Consider the following 22,438-nt stretch of genomic DNA (forward strand, 5'->3'; position numbering starts at 1 on the left):
ATGAGTCCAACTGTTACAAGTACAGCACACAGCAGTACCAAAGACTGTCAGGACAGTTTTTAAACTCCCAAGGCGGATGTTTCTTTTTCAGCTTAAACTCAAGATTTGTTACAGTTCTTGAACAGGGCATCAGCAGTCTTCCAGAAAAAACTTGTTTGTTTAAATATATTGCGATGCTTCAGCCAGCAGCAGAAACCATGACCAAAAAGCCCCATAAATTCTATTAAATAAAAAGTATAATAAAGTATTAAATATGCTCTAGCAATATATTAACTCCTCATCTATCTCCTTGAAAGATTTCACCACTGCACTTCAGCCGTGGAGCTTCTCAGTAGGGAAGACCCAGAACAAATCTATCAGTGCAATGAAAACTACTGTGCAACTGATCTGCATCAAAGCCCATTCCTTCAGCACAAGCTGCTGAGATTAATGCTGTAGCAGTGCTTAGGGCTCCCTTTGCTACTTCAGCTGAGGAATAACTACATTTAATCTTACTGTTACTCTAGTATGATCTAGTTTTGTTAAATCTACATCCCTGATCCGATTTTTTTTTTTTTTTTTAATGTATAGAAAGTGCTTCTGTGCCTATCCCAGCTGCACCAGGAGGGTCTCTGTCTTTCCCAGGGACTCACTCCCTCCAAAGCTAAAGATCTCAATGCTGACAAGGTTTTCCAGAGTTCAACCATTGATCTCCTTTAAGCCATTAATTTCTGGCTTCTCCTTACCTGTGCCTCATGAACATTAAAAAAAAAAAAAAAAGCAGCCCATGCACACAAACCAGGAATTCCTTACAAATATTGTCTGTATATTTGCAGACTTATTGTCTTCAGCTCCTCTCCAGAGGCCAGGAAGCAGCTACCTATGCCATCAGAGCTGTTTATTTTCTACCTTAATTCCATTCCAAACCAGAGATGAGGTGTCTGCAAACACACAGCTGTGTACAAGCACAACCAGGGCACACCTGCTGCATGAGCTGCACTTCCAGCACCTGCTTTAAAGAAACACGAGGACAAAACTGAAGCCAAACACAGCAAAATTTGGGCTAAGTGGGTGTCTTCAGGGAGTTCTCATTTGCAGATGAAAAGCATTTATAAAGCAAAGGGGAGGAAGAGCATAAATCTGGTGACATGCAGGTTCAAAGGTTGCAGAGAGGCTGGTTTAGGTGACAATACCTCATTAACAACTACACAATATTTTATTTGTGACTGCACTGATAAGAAATGCTTTTAAAGTCAAGTTTATAAGTGAGGATTTTAAGACCAACTCATAAAAGAGGAAAGCCTGCCACAGAGTCCTACAACAGCAGAGTCTTCACATCCTTTGGGAACAGTGCTCTTTAGATACTGCTCAAAAAAATCTCAAACCTGACAAAAACCCATCTCCTTCAATGGAGGTCTGACCTCAGTCTCTTCTTCTCCAGACTGAACAAACCAAGTGCCCTCAGCCCTGGCCCCACATGGAAAAAGAGCACTTGTGGTATCCAGCACTCCTTTCCTACTCCCAGCACTGTCTCAGCTCCCATTGTCTCAATTGGTCATATTGCCCAGTGTTTCAGTCACCCCACATTATCCCTTTAAAATCTATGGCTGAGCAGACTTATGACTAAGCAGCACAGGTGTTGCAGGTACAAAATGTTAATGGATTTCTACTGTTTCAGACCTTGAGGTGACTTTTTCAAGCACACTCTTAAATCTGTCCTGGTGGCAAGTGCACATTTTGGCCCCACCATTATAGATGATGCCACCTTTTTCCTTTGATCTCCCAACCTCCCTGAAAATGGGCCTTAACTTGTTCAAATTCCTCTTAAAAGGGGATGAAAAATCTTCACTACAAAGTCAGTTCTAACTCCTTTTGATAAAACACTTGGCCACGGCAGGTGAGAGCAGACAGATGAGTAAATTCATGCCACAAAACTCAGGGATCCTCCCCTGAGCCTCACCGTGCTTCAGCAGAGCTGAGCACACAGTTACCATCCTTGATTGCTGATAAATGGCAACACTTTGCCAGGGTGTAATCAGATGAAGTGCAATCATGCGAAACCTGAAACCGAGTGGGGGCTGTGGGCTTGTCTGCCTTTAAAATAAATTAAAAAAAAAATAAAAAATGCGTTTCTTTGACTTCACTGCAAACCTGTTGTCCTTTCCAGGTAATATCATTGGTTCTGGGATCTTTATTTCCCCCAAAGGAGTGCTGGAGCACGCCGGCTCGGTGGGGCTCGCCCTGGTTATTTGGGTGCTTGGCGGAGGCGTGGCTGCCCTGGGCTCACTGTGCTACGCTGAACTGGGAGTCACCATCCCCAAATCGGGAGGGGATTACTCCTACGTCACAGAGATTTTTGGTGGGTTAGCTGGGTAAGTACCCCATCTCTATAAACTAATTTTGAAACGTGTTTATGTTGTGTGTTTGTCGTGGAAAAGCCGTCTGACCTGGAAGAGAAAACCTCTGTCAATAAAAACGCTTTTTGCAAAATCAATCTTTCTGTTCTCATTAGAAACACCAAATTGCCCCTACACGGACATCCCAGTGGCACTTCCCAAGGGAAGGTGATGGACCCTTTTACTTCCCTCACTGGCTCAATGAAGTCCGTGGCAGACAAGAGCGGTGCTGTGTCACGGTGACATTTCCGTGTGCCAGCTGGGAATGAGCAGTGCCTTGCACTGAGGAGCTTCACCCACCAGGGAGGCCGGGCTGGAGCTCCTTGCCATGAATAAAGCAAAGCTGCTTCACTTACTGCAGCTGTTCAAAATAACCAAGAGTTGTAAATACAGAGAGGAGGGAATGCTAATCCAGGGAATGATTTCTCTTTGGAAACACCACTAGTGGAGTAGCATGGCTGAGGTAGGAAGGGACAAGTGAGAAGAGGTCATCTTTTATATTTATACACTTTTTTGTGTATTCAACAAGATAAATTAAGCTGTCAGCCTGTACTCACAGCTCACTAGAGAAGCACCAAAATGCTCTGACCAGCTCTCTCATCAGCAAGTGGAGAGGCCACGCCACGTGCTGGTGGTTTAGTTATGAGAAATAAGCAGCATAACTGAAAACTAGAGAAAGGTGAAGGGGGGATTTCCATTTGAGAGGGAAAACAAACTCCTAACAGTTGAGCTGGCTGCTGAGCAAGGGCAAATCAGAACAGCCTGTCACCCTGTCCCACAGGAGGCTGTCCCTGTCACCCTGGCACTGGGCACAGCCAGCATCCAGCCAGCTGGGTGAGCACATTTCTGGTGCTTGTCAAACTCCAGCCACTGCCTCGTGCTGGTTCTCATGGAACCAGCGTTTCTCCACTGGTGGAATCGCTCCTCTGAACTCTGTCCTGCTGTGCACTGATCACACTGACATCACAGAACAGACTGAGGTGACAACATTACCTTGGTTAACCAAATCCCAACTCATTTTCACCGAGGTCTGTTCCCTCACAGGAGCAGGAGCTGCACAGTAAAGCCACTCCCCCAGGACACTGCAGCAGGCAGGCAGCAGCTGCCCCGTCACCTGCTCCCAGGAACAGGGTCTGCCAGGAAGGACCAGGAAAATGAAGGAGCACAGAAGCTCACAAACAGTCACAAGTGATGGAACATCACTGTGAAGGAGGCCAGAAACCACCAGAATTTCACAGAACCGAAAGATTTATGCTTTCTAGGGGAGAAAATGAGTACTTAGGAATCAAGTACAACTAAACCTGGCTTTAAGTTGTTCCTCAGCTCACTCTGTGCCACATTCAGAGAATTTACCTGGTACCAACAAGCACCAGGCTGAGCAACTGCTGTAACAAACCACACACCAGGTGATAACTCACTGCCCAGCATGTGCCTGGGGACAGTGTCACCTCCCAGGGCAGGAATTTCTGCTGGGGCAGTGCTCTCTTGGTGTCCAGGTTTGTAATGCTCAAGCAATATCAAAAAAAGCACCACCTGTCACCTGAAGGGAAGCAGTGCTCCCATTCTTGCTCTGTAGAGACTTTACCTTTTCTCCCAAGAAAAATCAGCTGTGCACTAGTGTGGCAAAGGGTTGCATTAGGCAAGAAGCCTTTAGGTAGGTTTTGCTGTAAAAAGGGGGAGACTCAGTCATATTTTCCAGTAAAGCCAGGCTGGGATTGCACTTTGCTGAGTCACCACTCAAAGCCTGCAGCTTAGAGGAACTCTCACAAGCACCTCCAGCTTCCCTCTTTGGGAGTGCCCATTCACCACAGGTGGTTGTACATGGGGCTCTGAGCTTAAAGGGGCCCTTTGGGAGCTTGCACTGTGCCTCCTCTGAGGAAAAAAACCACTGCTTCTCTCTTGATTTAATCCTTCTGCAGCAAAGTACATCAAACTCAGCACACAAAGCTTTAGTGCATCTGCCAAATGACTTTCCCAATAGCCAGTCTGGATGGTTTGGTCTATTCACATAAGGTGTTTGTTGTAAGAGCACTTGCTGTACCCACCCAGACCTCAACATCTCCACTTCTGTTGTCTTGTCCCTGCCTCCCAAAATCCTCCCATTTATTGTGTTTTCCTGCATACATACAAGGCAGAAGGAAATACTGTTTGATTTTAACAGCCAGTGGAGTACTACATGGCCCAGCTTCTGTGCCTGGCAGTATTGATAGTTGGTTGCATAAATTGAAAACCCAACCAAACCAAACCTAAACAGTTGTTACATTGCTTAGGTGTGATGTAAGAAGGTGAATGGAATAAAAGAGAGAGGCAGGACAGGGCCATCTCCTGAGCTGGCAGGAGCTCAAAGACAGCACAAAACTGCTGAGAAGTTGTGGTGATGGCAAACCTTGGCTGGAGATGACCCTGAGCAAGGACACTCCTTGGCTCCTCCGGCCAGGGGAGAAGGAAGAGGTGAGGGAGGGCTCCTGTATCACACAGGAAGGGCTCTGGTCTGGTACCAGAGAGCAGACCCGTGCTTTCATCTTCGTTTAGAAACCCCCTTTTTGAAATAGCATTGTGTGTGACACACTAACTGCAGGGGATGTGTCACAGCCCTTGCTGCTGGAGCCACCTGAGCACAGCTCTTTGTACACACACACGGGCTCGCTGGTCACTCAAAGAACATTACCCAGAACAGTAAATAAAAGGCTCAATGTGTATTCTTGCAGAAGACAGTGAATAAATTCAGCTTCATGAAAGACCCTCCAGTGTGTTTCTGACAATACAGCTTCTTCTGAATGCTCAGCAGTGAGGTTGCAGCTAACACAGCTGCTTCACCAGCAGAGGCGGGTGGCTGGACGTATGTCCTCCCTAAAATTAGTCAGCAGAGAGTTTTCAGCCAAAGTTTTGCTAAGTGTCACTCCTAACTGCAAGTATAGCATGCTTCAAATATAATTCCATGTTTCCTTGTTATTGGAAAAATCTGAAGTTTCCAGAGGCAGTAAGTCTTTCAGCAAATAGAATAGCATTAAAAGTATTCAAACTGGCTCCAACTTTCTTAAAGCAGTTCTGTTTTTCCTGTGATACAGTGAGCTGTACTACAGCATCTATTTCAAACACTTTTCTTTTGCTAATGATGCACGAGTAGGGTACACTCTAATTTTACATTTTCATAGGCTGCTTTTACTCCATAACATTTTATATCTAATGCAAGACCCTCATGGGAGTACAGGCACATCCCAAATACATGTTGGAGAACTGATTTCACCAAGTCCACTAGGCTATTAAAGACCCAGATCAAACCAGACTGTTTATTTCTTTGCACAGGTGAGGAAATTAGTGTGCAGAGATACCAGCAAAAAAATTCAGTTTTGGATGACTGGCACTTCACATGAATGCCATACCTTCCCAAAAGCAGCCCACTGCTCCATAGACTGTCACTTATTCCGGCCTGTTCCTAAAATGGCAAGGCTGGACTCTAATTAGGGACATTATCTCATGCATATACACTCTGATGGGAGGATAGCCATTGACTTCAATGAACTTTGGATCATAATGAACAACAAAACACACAGCAGAGGCCAGCCAGCCAGCAGCTATTGATGCTTGCTATTCACAACTGTGGTTTGCTCAGAATACAGGCAGGGAGGTTATTTTACCTGCTCTCTCACCACCACCAGCACATGTAGGAGCTCAGATTTCTCATACAAACTCTAATGTTCAGGAAAAAAAAACAACAAGCAAACAAAAAACCAAAACCAACCAAACAAGAGCAGCTGCATCTTTTTCTCTGTGTCCATCTCCCTCAAGCCTGTTTCTAAAGATCTGATCAATTCTTGGCAGCAAGAGATGATTTAACTTCTCATGTTCTTGTAATCGCAACTACTGGGTAACTGTGAAAGGCTGTCAGCTTCAGCTGACAGGTTCAGTTGTTCAGCTCCCAACACCCTCGGGGCAATAATTCCCCCGCTTTCCACTCGAAGAGTCAGGCAGAGTAATTCCAGGTGTGCCATGGTGACATCTTCCTGCCTCAAGCCAAGACCATCTCCCCACAGGCAATTTAAGTCAGGTAGAGCCATTCCCAGCAGTCTGGGCCTCTGGCTCCTCATCCTGCCTGGACAGCACCATCAGCACTGCAAGAGCGAGGCAGTGCCAGCTGTGCAACCCCAGCCCCCAAGGCTGGATGGTCAGGGCTGGGAATGTGATCTGAGGGAGCAGCGTGGAGATCTTTTTCTCAGAACCAGGTTTTGATTAAACCTTACTGTAGAAACAAGATAAAAGTGAGCCTACATCTTAGGCAAGCTTCCTTCTTGTTTTGCTGCCATCTTTTTTGAGAAAGTTCTGAGCTTTCTCCCCTGCTGCTCAAATGATGCCTTTACTTTGATTTGCATTGTCAGTCCTGCATTTCAAAGGCTGTATAAAACAAATAGAGTGTCAGAAATCTATTGAATGATCCCATTCCCATTAAACCACAGTCTACCTACCACACTTCATATTACATCATAGAAAAAAGGGCCAATTTTGCCAGCAATTGTGTCATTCTTCCCATTAAACATTTTTAGCTGAACACAGTTCTCAGCCTGCATAACTTTTATGGGCTAAGATAACCACGTCAGGGAAGAACTGGTGGTCTCTGCCCAGGCATCTCTGCCCAGGCCCTGCCAGCTGACAGCCACACTGCCATGCACACACCAACCTGATGTCACTCAGCACCACCAGTATCCAAACCCTATCAGCAAATTGCTATTGCAGTCTTTAGGTCCTATTTATTCTTCAGTGAGGACCAGCTGAGTTAACTCATACAGCAAGCAGAGTCTGCAGAGATACCCCAGATAGTGGGTACAGTCAGGAAAAAAAAGGAGTAACAAGACAAAATAAAAAGAAAGAAAAAACTCCCACCTAGTTTATTGTAAAAAACAACAGTGCCAGGTGGGAAGGTACCCAGATCTTGTATCAGTCCAGTTCACCAAATTAACTCTGGTAGGTAATAATTGCTCCATACTCCTCAGAAGCAACAAGGCAAAGTAAAGGATGCTCCCGGCTGAGGAGCATCCAACAAGCAGCACTCCATCCCTCCAGGTTATTAATGGTACAGAGAGGGCTTCCCTCAGCTGTGCCACATTTATGGGGCTGGCACCCACTGGGTGCAGCCTCTTAAAGAGCAACCTGCATAATATAGAAATTATCCTGTCTTATTTGGAAATATCATTTCAAATCCTCATTTGTGCTGGGCATCCCTGTGTGTTACATTTGTATATGGATGTGAGTGAGTGACAGTGAGTGTATCTGTGTGTGCATGCACATGGGCAAGAAAGACTTCACTTTCTTGCAATGACTACTTCTCACTGCAGAGATAATAATGCTTCAAATATTTTAAAGCACTAACCAGATCCACTGCTGCCTTTGGAACTTTCTTTTTCTACTTCCCAGAATGAGAAGCCAAAATATCTCACGCTTATATTTGCATGGATACCTTGCCATCCCCTTAAGCCACAGCTGGAGGCAGACACCCAAGCCAGTGCACCCCAGCTGAGCGATCCATCACAGGATACTGCACACTGACCTGCCCTGGCCCAGGTCACAGAGCCAACACAAATGGTGACAAGAAACCCAGCCTGTGACTGGAGGCCCTGCAAAACCCCTCAGAGCTGCCTTCCATGTAGGGACTGCTGCCTGTGTCAGCCCAGGAGCAACAGAGCTGCTCTCCTTTAGACACACAGAGTTAAATCAAAGCATGCCTGCTGGGCATAATCCTCGCTCTTTCACACATTCCTAAACCCAGTTTTGCTTTACAATGTTTCATTTAAAGTCCGGATTGTGCTGAGGATGTGGGAGAGAGGATGAGGGCAGTCACAAGTAGGTGACTGTTAGGTGTGACCAGGATGAAGGTACTCAACCCTGGTGCCTCAGGAGCAGGAGCTGAGCGGGTGTCACCTCCTGCAGCACAGCCCCAGCGCTGCTTTCTTGTGCTTCTCCTTGTCTTTCCAGGTTCCTGCTGCTGTGGAGCGCGGTGCTCATCATGTACCCAACTAGTTTGGCTGTCATAGCACTGACCTTCTCAAACTATGTCCTGCAGCCCGTCTTCCCTAACTGTATCCCCCCCTATAATGCCTCCAGGATCCTCTCCATGGTGTGTTTACGTGAGTATTTGCTCCTCACACACACACACACAAAGCTTGACTCGGTTTCACAAGGGGCCACTCGAGGGGCTGCTCCAGCCAGCCTGGGGGCATGGCCACAGCTCAAAAGGGCAGTGGGGAGGTCCCAGGACAGGCACTGCGACTGCTGTGGGATACTACATCCCTTTCCACTTGCCTAACAGCAAACAGGGTGGCCTGGAGTGAGGCACAACAGCACCCAAAATGCAGTGGGTCCCAGGGAAAGGGGCAGCAGGTGAGCATGTGGGATGGGACAGTGCTGTGCTCCCTGCAGAGCCATGGGTTCCTGGCACAGGTGGTGGCACAGGTGACCTTTGAGCCCTTCCTAGTCTTCTTTCATGTTCCCAAAGGAGTGTGCAGGCAGAGCAGCATGATACCAGCTCTGTTAGTCACTCACAGAGCCAGCAAAAGCAAAGCAGAGCTGCAGGGCTGAAGGTGTTCACTGTTCCTGTGAGGAGGGGATGATCCCAGCATGCTGAGCACGGCTCAGGCACAGTTACTGGAGCTGAGGAGAGCCCTGACTGGCAGCACCCGAGGAGTGAGGGCTGATGGCTCCCACAGCTGGGACTCCCCTGGGGAAAGGCAATGCTCCTCCTCACCCTTGTGCCCGGCCATGCTAGAGCTCCCTGCAAGAACATGCTCATCAGCCTGTGTTTTCCAATGCTGTATGTTCTTAAATAAACGTAATTTCATTTCACTGAATTCAGTCTTTTGCTCTCCAGTTCTCCTGACCTGGGTGAACAGCTCCAGCGTGCGATGGGCAACGCGCATTCAGGATATATTTACAGCAGGAAAACTCTTAGCCCTGACCCTTATCATTATTGTGGGCTTCATACAGATCTTTAAAGGTACTCTGTGAGACAGCTGTAACGTGGGTATGGTACTGTTGATAGACTTGATTTCTTCCCACTTACTGCACTGTTTCCTCCTTACAAACAGACCTGAAGGTGTGCTGGATGCAGCTGAGCTGCAGGGGCTGTGGAAAGGATGGCGTGTTGAAACGGAGGGAGAAACCAGCTATATCAGCTTAAAAAAGCCCCTTTTATCCTCATGGGATTTGATAGAATAAAGGAGGGCAGCTGAGGATGTTTCAGGATTGTGACTTTATTTTTTTAATCTGTTGTGTTTTCCTTGAATTTGAAGTGCTCTGGATCCAAAATGAGTAAACAATGCCTTGCCCAGGGCAGGAAGATACCTGCTTCATTTCAGGCACTACTCCAGTTCCCTACAAAAAATCACTTTTAAGATTACACATGGGCAAAAAAAGTCTCATTGATTCACCACTTAACGAAAAGCAGAAAGCACAAAAGATTTACAATTTTTTTTATCATGTATACGATGAGTCATATAAGGGAAGAAGAAATCCACAGAGGGCAAAAACCTTGTTTTCTCAGTGGTAACAGTCCTACAATCTTGACAGATCTTCCAGCCCCATAGACATTTTATTTTTCAAGTATTTCTACTTAACAACACCAAGCTCTTGTAAAAGAGAACTGCGTTGAGAGCAGACAGGAATTTACACTGCCAAGGAGCCACCCTCAGGCAGGGCAGGCTGCAAAGGGTCCCCTGAGTGGTGACAAGGTGCCCACACAGCCCAACATCCCTCACCAGGACCCCGTCCTGCAGGAAGCACTGCGAGTGCAATGCCAGCCCATGGGGACAGGAAGAGCATGACGTCTCCATTCTAATAAGGAATAAAGAATAAAGAATTGAAAGCAGAAGTTAACCTGTTTCCTGTGTCTCTGGTAGGTAGAGGTGGATTAACCTTTTGCTTGCGCTCTCTGTGCAGGAAACTACAAAGAGCTGACGCCAAGCAATGCATTCAATTTTTGGATGACTCCATCCGTGGGGCATTTAGCTTTAGCCTTCCTTCAAGGGTCCTTTGCTTTCAGTGGCTGGAACTTCCTGAACTACGTGACAGAGGAACTGGTTGATCCCCGCAGGCAAGTATCCATTTCCATGCCATCCACATATTCTTGGAGTGCTGAGGCATTGGAGCCATCTGGTAGAATTATTCATTTCAAGAGATGTTATTCTGTGTCTGTGGGACTGGTCTTTCTAAAGGAGAAAGATTTTTCTTTAGAACAGATAGCAGGCAAGCTACAGAAACACTGAAATTAAAAATACGCAGCACAAAGTACTAACTGAATCCAGGCAGCCTACAGACAAAGCAGTGTCTTTATGGCACTACTCAATCATACAGTGCTCCTACAGCAGAAAATTAACCACACGAACATCTACTGGGAGAATCACCTCTATTAGAAAAATGTTGAATTATCCTGGAAGTTGCTTTGCTTTTTCACCCAAAGGGGGTCTCCCACAGACACCTGAAAGAGAAGATTAGTTGTGCAGTGAAAGCAGCACTCCCTGCCCCAGCACCTGCCAAGGCAGCTGACACTGGGTCACTGCTGGTCCTGGGTACGGGAAGGGGCTTGGAAAGGATTCATCACAAGCAGGTTGTGAGGGAAAGGGAATTTTGGTTTAGCAAAGTTCAAGTGTTTCAATATTTCTGAACTGATGAAGTGGAATGACCAATGCCAAGAGCAGCTCTTGGAGTGTTAGTTATTTCTGGGCATCCAATGCACACAGCAATTAAACAATGAGGAATTTAAGCTACTACACAGCCTGGACAGAAATGACTTAAAGTTGCAGCCTTATGAGTGGCTCTGCACACCGGTGAGTGGTAAAATGCATGTCCAGAGATCTTGGCAGAAACAAAGAAATGTGTTTTCTTAATAATGTGTTTTCTTAATAAACAACAGCATTTTAATGGACCACCACAATTTCAAAGCTGAATAATAGTAAGTTATGACTTAAACAAGGTAATTGCAGCCTTAGTTGAGAAATAAAGAGAAAATGGAACAAATAGCCTTTTTTTAAATGATTTTTGCAACCTCTGAGGGGAAATTAAAATATAAAAAAAAATTGGATAACCAAAACCACTTCCCACTTTTACTAAGTCTGTTCAAATTTACGAAGGTTAAATATGCTTTTTAAAACCTTTTTTCCAAATCTGACAGACAGAGAAAAATTGCATTATTTTGTTAGTTACAGAACAGACCAGGTGCCCTCCTCTAAGGAGGTCTCTGGGTTGGAGATCAGGCACAGCTGTACTACTGCAAGTTGCCACGCTATTGCCTTGACCAGACCAGGTTTGTGGCACACAATGGGCCAAGGTAGCAGCTGAACAACAGGACCCCCTTCTTTTTCAGAGCAGGTGAAGGTAAAGCAAAGCAAGGCATTTAAGGCAAAAGTCCCAAAACTTCTGGGAAATGGCTATTTTGTTTTTCAGTGACAGGCTGCACCGGTCCCAGTCAAGAGCCCAAAGGGAACTCGTGGTATGTTTGTCCCAGGGTGCAGACATGGCATTCTGTAGCACTTTCAGCCTTCTCCACCCTGCAGTGGGTCAGAGAGCCCCTGGAAGCAGGGAAACTTCTCCAGAGAACCCCCCACCGAAGCCCAGCTCACCCAAACTCGGCCGGGTGAGCTCCCCCGGGGCCGGACACGGTTGTTGTGATCTCTCTGTGCGTGACCGTCATTGCTTATCTACCCTCCCAATTCTTTTATTAGGAACCTACCTCGTGCCATATTCATATCCATCCCACTGGTGACATTTGTGTATACGTTCACCAACATTGCCTATTTCACTGCCATGTCACCCCAAGAGCTCTTGTCCTCCAACGCTGTGGCGGTAGTAAGTAAAACCATTCCCTGGATGTCTCGAACACACTTTGATTTCGGTTCTGTGCTTTGCAGTGTATTTCAGTTTCTTTGCCTTCTGTTGCTTTAGACATTTGGTGAAAAGTTACTGGGCTATTTTTCCTGGGTTATGCCAGTCTCAGTGGCCCTATCTACATTTGGAGGAATAAATGGATACCTTTTTACCTCATCAAGGTTAGATGGAGTACAATTTTATGAACGTTATCTGATTTGGGGAGGGGCTGTTTTAATTTCCTTTGCTAAAGAAATGCTAGCTAATTTTGGTTGTTGTAGAGCACGAGGTCGTTGTTGGGTGTGTTGGATACAATCAGTTATGAATTGCTCTGTTTCAAACCAGCAAATGTAATACTGAGTCATGAAATCTCTTGCAAATTAATTTATGTAAGTTACTGGAAGTGCCTGCAGATGTGGAATAATTCACATTAAGAGCCAAACACAGCTTTAGTGTGAAACCAAAGTAATTTTACATCAACAAAGTTCCACAGCTAGACTGTGCTTAGCTTAAAGAAGAGTTTCAGGGCCTGGTGCTGTTCCCAGTTACAGGCGTTTTCACACCCATGCTGGAAAAACTTGGAGGCAAGGTGCTTTGCATGCATACTGCTGGTAGTGGGGCCAGAATCTATATAGTCTGTTAGACTGTAGACAGTAAAGTCTATTTGTAATAACTGACCTCTCTGAACCTAATTTGAAAGTTATAATTTTTTATTATGTTTTTTGAGGAAGCAACTCAAAAGTTGCTTGGGAAAGTTATTTATCTCAGCACTTTCATGAGTATAACGAGATGCAACAAATCTGAGAGCACATGTAACAAGTGCATTTAAAATGTTTAGGCATGTTCAACCTTACCCAAAACCCTTTTGACACTGGAAATATCCACACAACCTTCAGGGTACTCATCCCTCCCTGGGTAAAGAGGCAGTGCTGGCCAGCAGGCAGGGACAGGGCAGATTTCAGAGCTATTCCAGCACCTCAGAGCAGGTCATTTCACAGGTAACATTAGCTGTTCAAGGCCTTGTGTACTGAAGGGGGTCTAGTTTGAATACCTTTCACCAGGTGACTCAGGCAGTCTCTAGTTGTCTCCCCAGTTCGGCCACAGCTCCCTTCCATGGGAAGAGATGAGGTGTTATATGGCTAAGGACTGGAGAGCCTGTTGCACACCCAGTGGATTCATCATTACTCTTCTTGTTTCCAGGTTGTGTTTCTCTGGTGCCCGAGAAGGCCACTTGCCGAGTTTGCTTGCCATGATCCATGTCAAGAACTGCACGCCCATTCCTGCCCTGCTCCTCTGTGTAAGTGTTGCCCCTGCTCTGTCACTGTGTAACCTGCTTTTGGAAACATTGAATCGCAGAGAGGAGAGCTGGAAAACCCCTGGAGAGGCCATTTTACCCCAGAAGAGGAGAAGAAAGCAGGTCTGGAGTGCTGCTGGTGTGTGCCAGCTGAGCAGGTCCAACTGCCCCAGGGAGAAGCAGTGGAAATAATCCCCCTTGACACCTGCAGGGCTTCCCTCATACCTCACTTGAGCTGCAGTGTAAGCTCATTACCTACTTCATTTAAGACAAGATCAGCTCCTCAGACCAATTTTACCTGCTTCCCACAAGCATTTGGAGATCCCCATGGTCACTGCTAATCCCACTCAGGCAGGGCTGCTTTAGATCCTGCCACCAAATCCGGAGACATGGTGGATCCCAGGGAGCAGACAAAGTGCTCCTAAAATTACTCACTCTCAACAACCAAGACACCTTGTGAGGGGTGATCAGGCAGCTCTCTGAGGGACACAGATATTTCTTTTCCATGGGCCAAAAAATTAGGTAGAGGTAATGATTACAGTGTCCCTGAATAATGCATCTGCTGAGTGGTACATCAGGCAGACATCAGGTCACCTGCAAAGATCAGACACTCATGGGCCAGCTGTTGAGAGGGCATGGGACTGGTCCAGTTGCTGGTGTGTTGCTGTGGGAGGAAGGTTTCTCTCACTTTTTAGGCAGTGTGAATTTCCACAGTACTAATGACTTACAGAAGTTATTATATGAAACACAGATCTTCATGTTCTTTTACCGGCAGTGAAACTAGAACATGTGATGGGTTTTACGTCATGGGCATAGGAGATGGTGAAGAGGAAAATGGTTCCCAGTGCTGTTGTCCCTGGCTGCAGAGCCCAAGTGAGGGAATTCCCCAAAGGGCATTGGCTTGCAATCTTGGCTGCACCAATGGCTGCCAACTGCAAGTTTGCCACTGATATCAAAACCACCCCAGATGCACTCAGAAGATCCATGTTTACATGTCTACTGGCTCTAACAGCAATTCTGGCACAATACACCCATACAAAATTTCACCAAATAAGCCTCCTGTAAAGTTACCGTTCTATGACAAAATACACATCTTGCTGAGGCTTTACAGTATTCCCGGGTTTAGAGCCCCATCACAAACATCTCACTGCTGCTTGTTAGGAGTTTGGGTAAACTGCCCATGCCTGCCCTGCCCCAGGATACCACAGGATCTCAGTGGGCAGCTGTGCTCCACTGGTGCCCATGAAGCAAAACTCCTTTGTCCTTAAAAATACATGGGCTGAAATGATACACTGAGTCCCAGAGGCTGATTCACTGCAGAACAGCCCTGACCAGAGTGAGCTGATCAATCCATCAGGCACAGCCCCCTGCACTGCTCCAACCATCCCCCCTGAACCACAGTGCAAACCTCAGAAGGAGCTCAGCACATCAATTCATCCTTTGCTACAGGAGCAAACAGGGCTGGACTTTAGGCAAACCTAATTAATACATCAGGTTCCTTTTCTCTCCCAATGAAACACACCCACCTCCCTGCATGGAGAAAGGGTTCTCTGTGTATGGAAAAAGGCTACTTTAACATCACCAGTGAGACCTTCGTTTTTACTAATTTACTATTTTACTTCCAAAAATCAAGGGGCCGAGCTAAATGTAAAATAAACAGACTGGGAGTTTTTTTGCAAGGCAGTAGGGAGTGACTGGCCCCACGTGGCTGTGGCCAGGCTGTGGGAGAGCAGCACACCCCTCTGCAGCCACAACACCCACACCATGAGCAGACGTGACACATCAGTGTCACCTACACACAGAACCTTGTGCTCTGAGTGACAGCACTGCAAAGCCCTTCAGTGGCAGCAGAGGGTTGTACATGTGTGTGACACGTGTCAGGGGAGAGCAGAGACCATGTTAATGACACCAGTGTGAAACCATGTCCAATTTTAAACCCATTGTGTGGTGGGACTGCTCAAGGTGTTGAAATCCCCCTGCCAAGCCTACCAGGCTTTGAACAGGGGAACAGCAGGACCAAAGGGGCATTTGGTTGTGGTGGTGTTTAACTCCTGGTGCTGGTGGTGCAGAAGCCTTCTCTCCTGGGAGGACTTTATTATTGAAACAGCTAATTAAGAAGAAAGGACATAAGCAAAAAGAGAGCCTGGAGTAAACCAGGCCAAAATCTCGAGTGCTCTCTGGAGGGGTTTGGATGTTTAGTTTCCCCCAGGCTCTGGGCCCCAGCAGACAGTGTTCACTGCACTGGTATGTGGTGCAGCTGAGGGCTCAGCTCAGCTCAGCCCCTGGGTGGGGGACTCAAGGATCAGCACCCTGGCCCCCAGGCCAGCTCTCCTGGCTCTGCAGACATAGAGTTCAAAAAAGCAAGTTAAGTATGGAAATTTCTACGGTCCAGTTGCCAAACACAAATAAGATTGATGGTCCTGATCAGCTGTGACACACACCACAGGGGAAAGGGCAAACCTCTAATGCTTCGTAATATACAGGCCACCTGCAACAACAGAGTCCCCTGAACAGAATATGTTAAGTCTGCAAGAAATCTTTTCACCTGGAGTCCTCACCACAGGGCTCAACAGCTTTTTAAAACACTTAACAGAAATGGGTGGAGTGAGACCTCTGCCAGTCCTCCCAGCCCTGCCTGCCTGGCCATGGGCAGCAGAGACAGCTCTGACAGCACCCCAGGGTATTTGTAAACAGTCCCTCTGGTCTCTGGCTTCAGCATGCCCCAAATAACCCCAAATTCTCATTCAGCCCTGGTGGCACAGCTCAGGGATAATGCACCGAGCCACAGGAGGCAACAGATGCCCAGCAGAGGCCATGAACAAAAGGAGTTTTAATGCTTTAATGGGATTTTTGCTTTGGCTTGTTGTTTTTAAGCTACCTTTTCTGGTAATGGCTCAGGAAGGCTGTGCTCCTCTCTTTGCAGTGCTTGGCCACTCTTATCATCATGCTTGTTGGAGACACATACACACTAATCAACTACGTGTCCTTTATTAACTACCTCTGCTATGGAGTGACAATTATAGGCCTGATTGTCTTACGCTGGAGGAAACCCAAAATCTTCAGACCTATCAAGGTGACACTGTTAAAGCTAAATTTCTTGGTTGCAGTAGTGATGCAAAGGGTGGGATGGGAACACCAAACCCTCCACTGTCCTGTTTTGAATAACAGTTTATTTTATTTTGAAGTAGGATGAATGTTTTAAGGTCCCAAAGCATGTCCCAGAGTGCCATTGATGCAGAAGTGGGATGCACAAGTTCTCGTGAACTTGTCGGGATGGGCAGAGAGGAAAACAGTGGTGGAGGGAATGGGGGCACGACCTATGGGGGGGTCCTGAAGCCACAGCCCTGCCTGCAGCCCCCCACAACCAGTCAGCCACTGCTGTTGCTCTGCACAGTCGTGCTCTGCTCTGCTCTCTCCTGGTAGGTGAACCTCCTCATCCCCATCACTTACCTGGCGTTTTGGGCATTTCTGCTGATCTTCAGCTTATACTCGGAGCCTGTCGTCTGTGGGGTTGGACTCATTATCATTTTAACCGGAGTGCCAGTGTTTTTCCTTGGAGTCTACTGGAGAAATAAACCAAAGTGTGTAAATAGGTTAATAGGTAAGCCAGCACTGTGTGCCTCGCTGCCCTCTCAGGACCACTCACTGTGCTTGGGGTCTGCTGAACCCCTGACACAGCGGCACTAAAACAGCCAGGGACCTGCCTGCCCGAGCCTGGCCACCCCTCTAGCCACAGGCACAAAGCAGGCAGGCAGCACTTCCCTCTGGGCAGCTCTTTGCTCACTGCTGGGTGCATCTGCCTCCTCTCGTGCCCCTGTGCAATAATTACCCACCCTGTCAGCTTGCTCTCAGCAGCCTGTCCCAGGGCAGAGGGACAGGGGTGTCACCTTAGGCACATGAAGGCCAAATGAGCCCTGACGATGGGACTGGGATGCAGGTTTGTCTCCCCTTGCCCTGCCTTCCTCCGCTGTGCCCCCAGCACATCCACTCAGGGGAACGTGATGAATTCCAAAGATAAGAAAGCCTTACATATAAAACTAAAACTGCGTGTAAGCCTGGAACGTTTTGGTTGTGTTTGACTTGTAATCGCTTTGCTGCAGGGCAAGGACGTTCAGACAAGCACAGTGCAACCCCCTGCTCTGCCCAGAGGGTTTCCAGCAGCTCCCCGGGGCCAGTGGCCACTGCAGCAGGGCTGGCACAGTGCCAGCAGGGCTGGCAGCCATCCCGTGCCATCCCAACCCTGACATGGGCAGCTCTGTGAGGGGCTGGGGAAAGGTGCCCCTAAATCTACCCCATTTAATCTGCCCCGGCTTCACAACCCCCGTCACTGAGCTGCAGCTGGGAGGGGTTGGAGGGGCTGTGGGGGTGCAGCATCCCCCCAGCACCACACTTTTGTTTGGGAGGGCTCAGGCACCCCCGTTAACGCCCCGTGCTTTGCTCCTCGCAGAGTCCCTGACGTGCTGGGGGCAGAAGCTGTGTTTCGTGGTGTACCCTCAGTGTGGAGCTGCTGAGGAGGAGGAGGGCTCCTCGGCCCACTCTTGGCGGCCGGTGAGCGAAAGAGCAGCGAGGAAATAACAACCTCTGAGGCTGAAGTTGGCTTCTTGTTTACATGCTGATTTTTGGAAAAAAAAAAAAAAAAGTTTTTCTGGAAAAAAAAAAAAAGATATATATGTTTTTAGAGCTCCAATAGCAAAGGCCATAAAATGAGCTACACCTTTCGTGGCATATGTAGCTTTTAGTTTTTCCCTAAGAAAAAAAAAGAGGAAAAAAAAAAAAAAAAAAAAAAAAAAAAAGGGCGCGGGTGGTTTGGTTGTTTTGTTTTTTTTTTTTCTGGCAGCATATTTGCTCAGCTTTGGAAGGCAGCACAGACACAGCTCCGGAATACTGATTTTAGTTGCCATGAGGGTCCACCAGAGACATACAAATTTAGGCATTTCAAAAGTAGGGCAGTTCCCAACACAAAATCAAAATGGAGAAATCAAGAGAAAGTGAGGAGACCTGTTGCTGTCGCTGTGCCTGGGTGGGGTGAACCCCCACATAACACACGAGGCATCAAAGTTACAGTCCAAAGCATCATCCCTTCCCATACCTGCTGCCAGCCCAGCACTGTCACAGCGGGGCAGGGTCACTGTGCTGAGCATGAACCTGCCCTGGGGGACCTCGGAGCAAAAGCTACACCACCAACAGCAGGCTTGACTGTTCAGGCATCATGTGGTGACACGGGAAAAAATACCCAGCAGCAGTGCTATAAATGCCACATATCTCAGTGCTGAAGCATTGTTCACAGGTGGAGCGGGGTTCCTGCATCCCGGAGGGGATGGAGCTCCTGGCACCATCCAGGAACTCTTGCATGAAGCTCTGCACGATCCAGGTGCCCACAGGAGACGTGGAGGGGTTTGCAGCAGGCTCAGCAGTGGGGGCTCAAGGGACACACAGGAAAGGAGCCTGATGTTCCTCCTGCCTGCTGGCTTGGGCCACATTGCTTCAGAGACCAACTCCCCAAGTAACAAGCCCGAGCCATTCACACATCAGATGCTCCTTAAGAAAGTGTTTTGCATATTTTATTTGCATACACCAGGAAAAAAAAAATCTCGTTCATGCACTTTAATTAATATATAGAGATCTGCTGCAGCAATATGGCCACTTTCACACCAGAGAATCTCTTGAAAATGTAAAATGCGAGAACAGCTCTGAGCTACTGTTCTTTGGCAGTTTTTGAAAACAAAAACCATCATGTTCAGTAGCCTTGGTAACAGCCATGTGAATTTAATTTTAAAAGTATCTTTCTGTGTGTTACAGGCCCTGGCACAAAAAGTAAGGATTTCATTATCTCTTAATTTGTCAAATGCCACACACTTTACAAAGATTTAAGAATAGACTCAAAATAAGGAGCGAGTTCAAGGAATGTCTCTTTCCAACACAATTAATTATTAAGAAATATTTTTATTTTAAAATATCTATAGTAATAATATCTATATTTCAAACATCTGTCCATATTTTAAATATCTATCCATCTCTCTCTGAACTTTCAGATGGTAGATACTAGAAGGGAACACAACTCGCATTCTTCTCTTTGTATAAAGCTGTTAATCAGAAGAGATTGAAATGTATATTTAGCTGGAAAAAAAGGTGTGGTTTTGTGTGCATATGTAAAGATGGATTCCACATTCTAAATAATTGTATGAACATACAGCTTGCTAATGAAAATCATATATATTCAGCTTGCTGTTTAAAAAGAAATTCACAGCAGACCTGCCCTGTGGCTAAACCTGAACCCTTATGCTGGAGACTCTCATGGTTGAGTCTCATTTTCCACAGCTCAAAATCCACTTTCCATGGTATAATTTCCAACAGAATAATTTTTTCAATACCTTCATTATCTAGTGGAAAAATTAAATGTATTACAGTACCAGCAATAATGGTCGCTTTCAGAACTGCTAAGTTTCAGTGTGGGTTTGGTTTTGTTTGTTTAAACAATTAAGGTATGGAGATCAGCCAGCATGGAAACGTTGCAGCTCTTGAGCCAAGTCTGTATGGTAAAGAGAAAGGTAACAACAACAACAATAATAATAATAATAATAATAATAATAATAGTCCTGCAGCTGCTACTAAGGCTTTGCCTGGCTGTTCTTTAGGGAAATAAAAAGCAAAATTAAAGAACCTCAGAGTTGTTAACTGGATTTGACTCAATTTTTCCCTGATTGTACTGCCGTGCTTTAAAACAACCAATATTTGGCCTTAAATCAGAAGGCTGAATTTAGAACAGGATTGTTTACTGGAGCTCATCTTTGAATTACTTGCCAAGCCCCAAAAGGTGTTCCACGGTGTTTCATTTTTAGGAAGAGCTTCATCTCTGCTCCCAACATCACAGACATTAAAGGCTTTGCAAAGTTTAGTGCCTAATGCGTAGAATTTGTAATCATAGCAATCAATGTATGGAATTAGAGAGATAAACTGATATGCTAAATGAAATTTAGCACCACGCCCAACACATATAAGAGGGATTTTTCCAAAAGACAAAGCAACTAGCCCCAAAGGAGACTTAACTGGTAGCATTTTAAATCCCAATGAACAAAAGAAAAACCTTGAGACAGCAGACGGTACCAGCATGCTGAGAATATTGTAACACTTGTTATGGAAAAGTAAGCTGTTTCCAAAAGAAAGGAGTTTAAATAAAGCTTCAATAGCAATGAAATACTACATAAGCCTATATATTTTTATATATATATGCTATTATATTTATATAGCATAAAATATTAGGTGCTGTAATGCAGGAAAATAGCCTGCAGAGCATCACCTGTAAGTCAGCCTAAAGAAAAGTCAATAAAAGATGGATTGGATTATTCTTATCTGCATTATCACAGGATTGAGAAAAGCAGCAACAGATCATGTCATCACTGTGCCACAGGTTTTGCAAGACAGAAAAGATAAAATTCCACAGGAAAAAGAACTGAGTGGGCACCAGTGGGAAGCAGAGGCACTGCTGCTGGCCTGGCCACTCTCAAGTGTTTTCAAAAACTTGATAAAGGAATCAGATGTTTTCCATTCACCTTGGTACATAAACCAAAGGAGTTTGATCTCAGCAGGGTCAAGGGAAGAGACTTGTTTCAATTCAGAGCTTTCATCCAACTCAAGAAGGACAGATGAGTCACTGTGCATTTAATAACACATTTGTCTTGGAAGCATCTTTACAAAGCATGTACCCAAAAATATGCAGACAAGGTTTCCTCAGTCACACTCACTCACTTCTGAAACACAACCCCTGATGCAGCTTTTCACCCCAGGACTGAAGCTGGTGGCTCCAGAGGTGCAGCACCATCACCTGGCGAGGTGCTGGGGGGGGTTGGGAAGGCCATGGCTCTCCCTTGAACAACCCAATGCTGGGAGAGCTGAAGGTAAATAAATAATTCAGCTTTGAGGGAAAACCAACAAATGAACAACCAATGTCCAGCAAACATGCTGTCCCATGCTTCACATTCAGAGGGGTTTGTCAAGGTTATTTCACAGAATCACAGAACGTGCTGAGTCGGAAGGGATCCTCAAAGATCATTGAGTTCAACCCTCAGCCCTGCACAAGCCCATCCCCAGGAGTCACCCCCTGTGCCCCAGAGGATCAGCCAAACCCTCCTGGAGCTCTGGCAGCCTTGGGGCTGTGCCCACTGCCCTGGGGAGCCTGGGCAGTGCCCAACCAGCCTCTGGGGGAAGAACCTTTGCCTGAGATCCAACCTGAGCCTGCCCTGACACAGCTCCAGCCATTCCCTGGCTGCTGTCCCTGGTCCCCCCAGAGCAGAGCTCAGTCCCTGCCCCTCCTCTGCCCCTGCCCAGGAATTGGAACTGCACTGAGGTCTCCCCTCAGTCTCCTCTGCTCCAGCTCAACACCCCAAGTGCCCTCAGTGTCCTCACACGGTTTCAAATCAAGGCCCTTCCCCATCCTCGTGTCCCTCCTTTGGACACTCTTTCACTCCCTTACTGTTGAGTTCTCAAAACTTTGAAAACTTTGAAATGTTTCCTTTCCAGCCCCTTGGTGCCAAGGACCGAATGAGTTGTTAGCAGTCACGCTGCTGCTGAGGAGTTTTAGGACAGATATTGAAGTACATGTCTTAAGAGAAAATTGAAAGAAAAACGGAGGGTAAATGTTGCTTGGAATTTGTCTTTTCCTAAGGCTTCAGAGTTCAGGCAGTTGTGTCCTGTCTCCAACTCCAGCTGTGAGCACAGGCAAAACAAACTCTTTGGTTTCGAAACCTCCTCTCCTTGGTCCTTGACACCTCTCACCTGTGCTCTGTCTTCAACGAGGAACTTCTGCACTTGGACAAACAGAAAAGGAAAATCCAAGGAAAAGGATTAGGAAGCGAACCAGAGATGCTGAGAGGACAAAACCAAACTTGCCCTAACATCCTACAGTAAGACAGTGATAAAAGGG

General features: G+C 46.4%; 1 protein-coding gene across 2 annotated transcripts in view; it reads left to right on the forward strand.

The window, feature by feature from the left end:
* The window catches only part of SLC7A10 (solute carrier family 7 member 10), a 41,226-nt gene extending 22,958 nt beyond the window's left edge, over positions 1–18,268 (forward strand). Inside the window, exons 2-11 of one of the 2 annotated variants that reach the window (XM_027663748.1) lie at positions 2,147–2,351; positions 8,343–8,494; positions 9,235–9,360; positions 10,302–10,455; positions 12,083–12,206; positions 12,303–12,406; positions 13,425–13,521; positions 16,442–16,591; positions 16,942–17,119; positions 17,966–18,268. In XM_027663748.1, the coding sequence (XP_027519549.1) occupies positions 2,147–2,351; positions 8,343–8,494; positions 9,235–9,360; positions 10,302–10,455; positions 12,083–12,206; positions 12,303–12,406; positions 13,425–13,521; positions 16,442–16,591; positions 16,942–17,119; positions 17,966–18,093 (1,418 nt within the window). In that variant the 3' untranslated portion in view covers positions 18,094–18,268. The remainder of the gene's footprint in view (positions 1–2,146; positions 2,352–8,342; positions 8,495–9,234; positions 9,361–10,301; positions 10,456–12,082; positions 12,207–12,302; positions 12,407–13,424; positions 13,522–16,441; positions 16,592–16,941; positions 17,120–17,965) is intronic. The other variant, XM_027663749.1, reaches the window with a different exon arrangement.
* The last annotated feature ends 4,170 nt before the right edge of the window (positions 18,269–22,438 follow it).

Source organism: Corapipo altera, unplaced genomic scaffold (assembly GCF_003945725.1).
Source record: "Corapipo altera isolate COAL_440 unplaced genomic scaffold, ASM394572v1 140b, whole genome shotgun sequence".
In the NCBI taxonomy this organism is placed as follows: Eukaryota; Metazoa; Chordata; class Aves; order Passeriformes; family Pipridae; genus Corapipo; species Corapipo altera.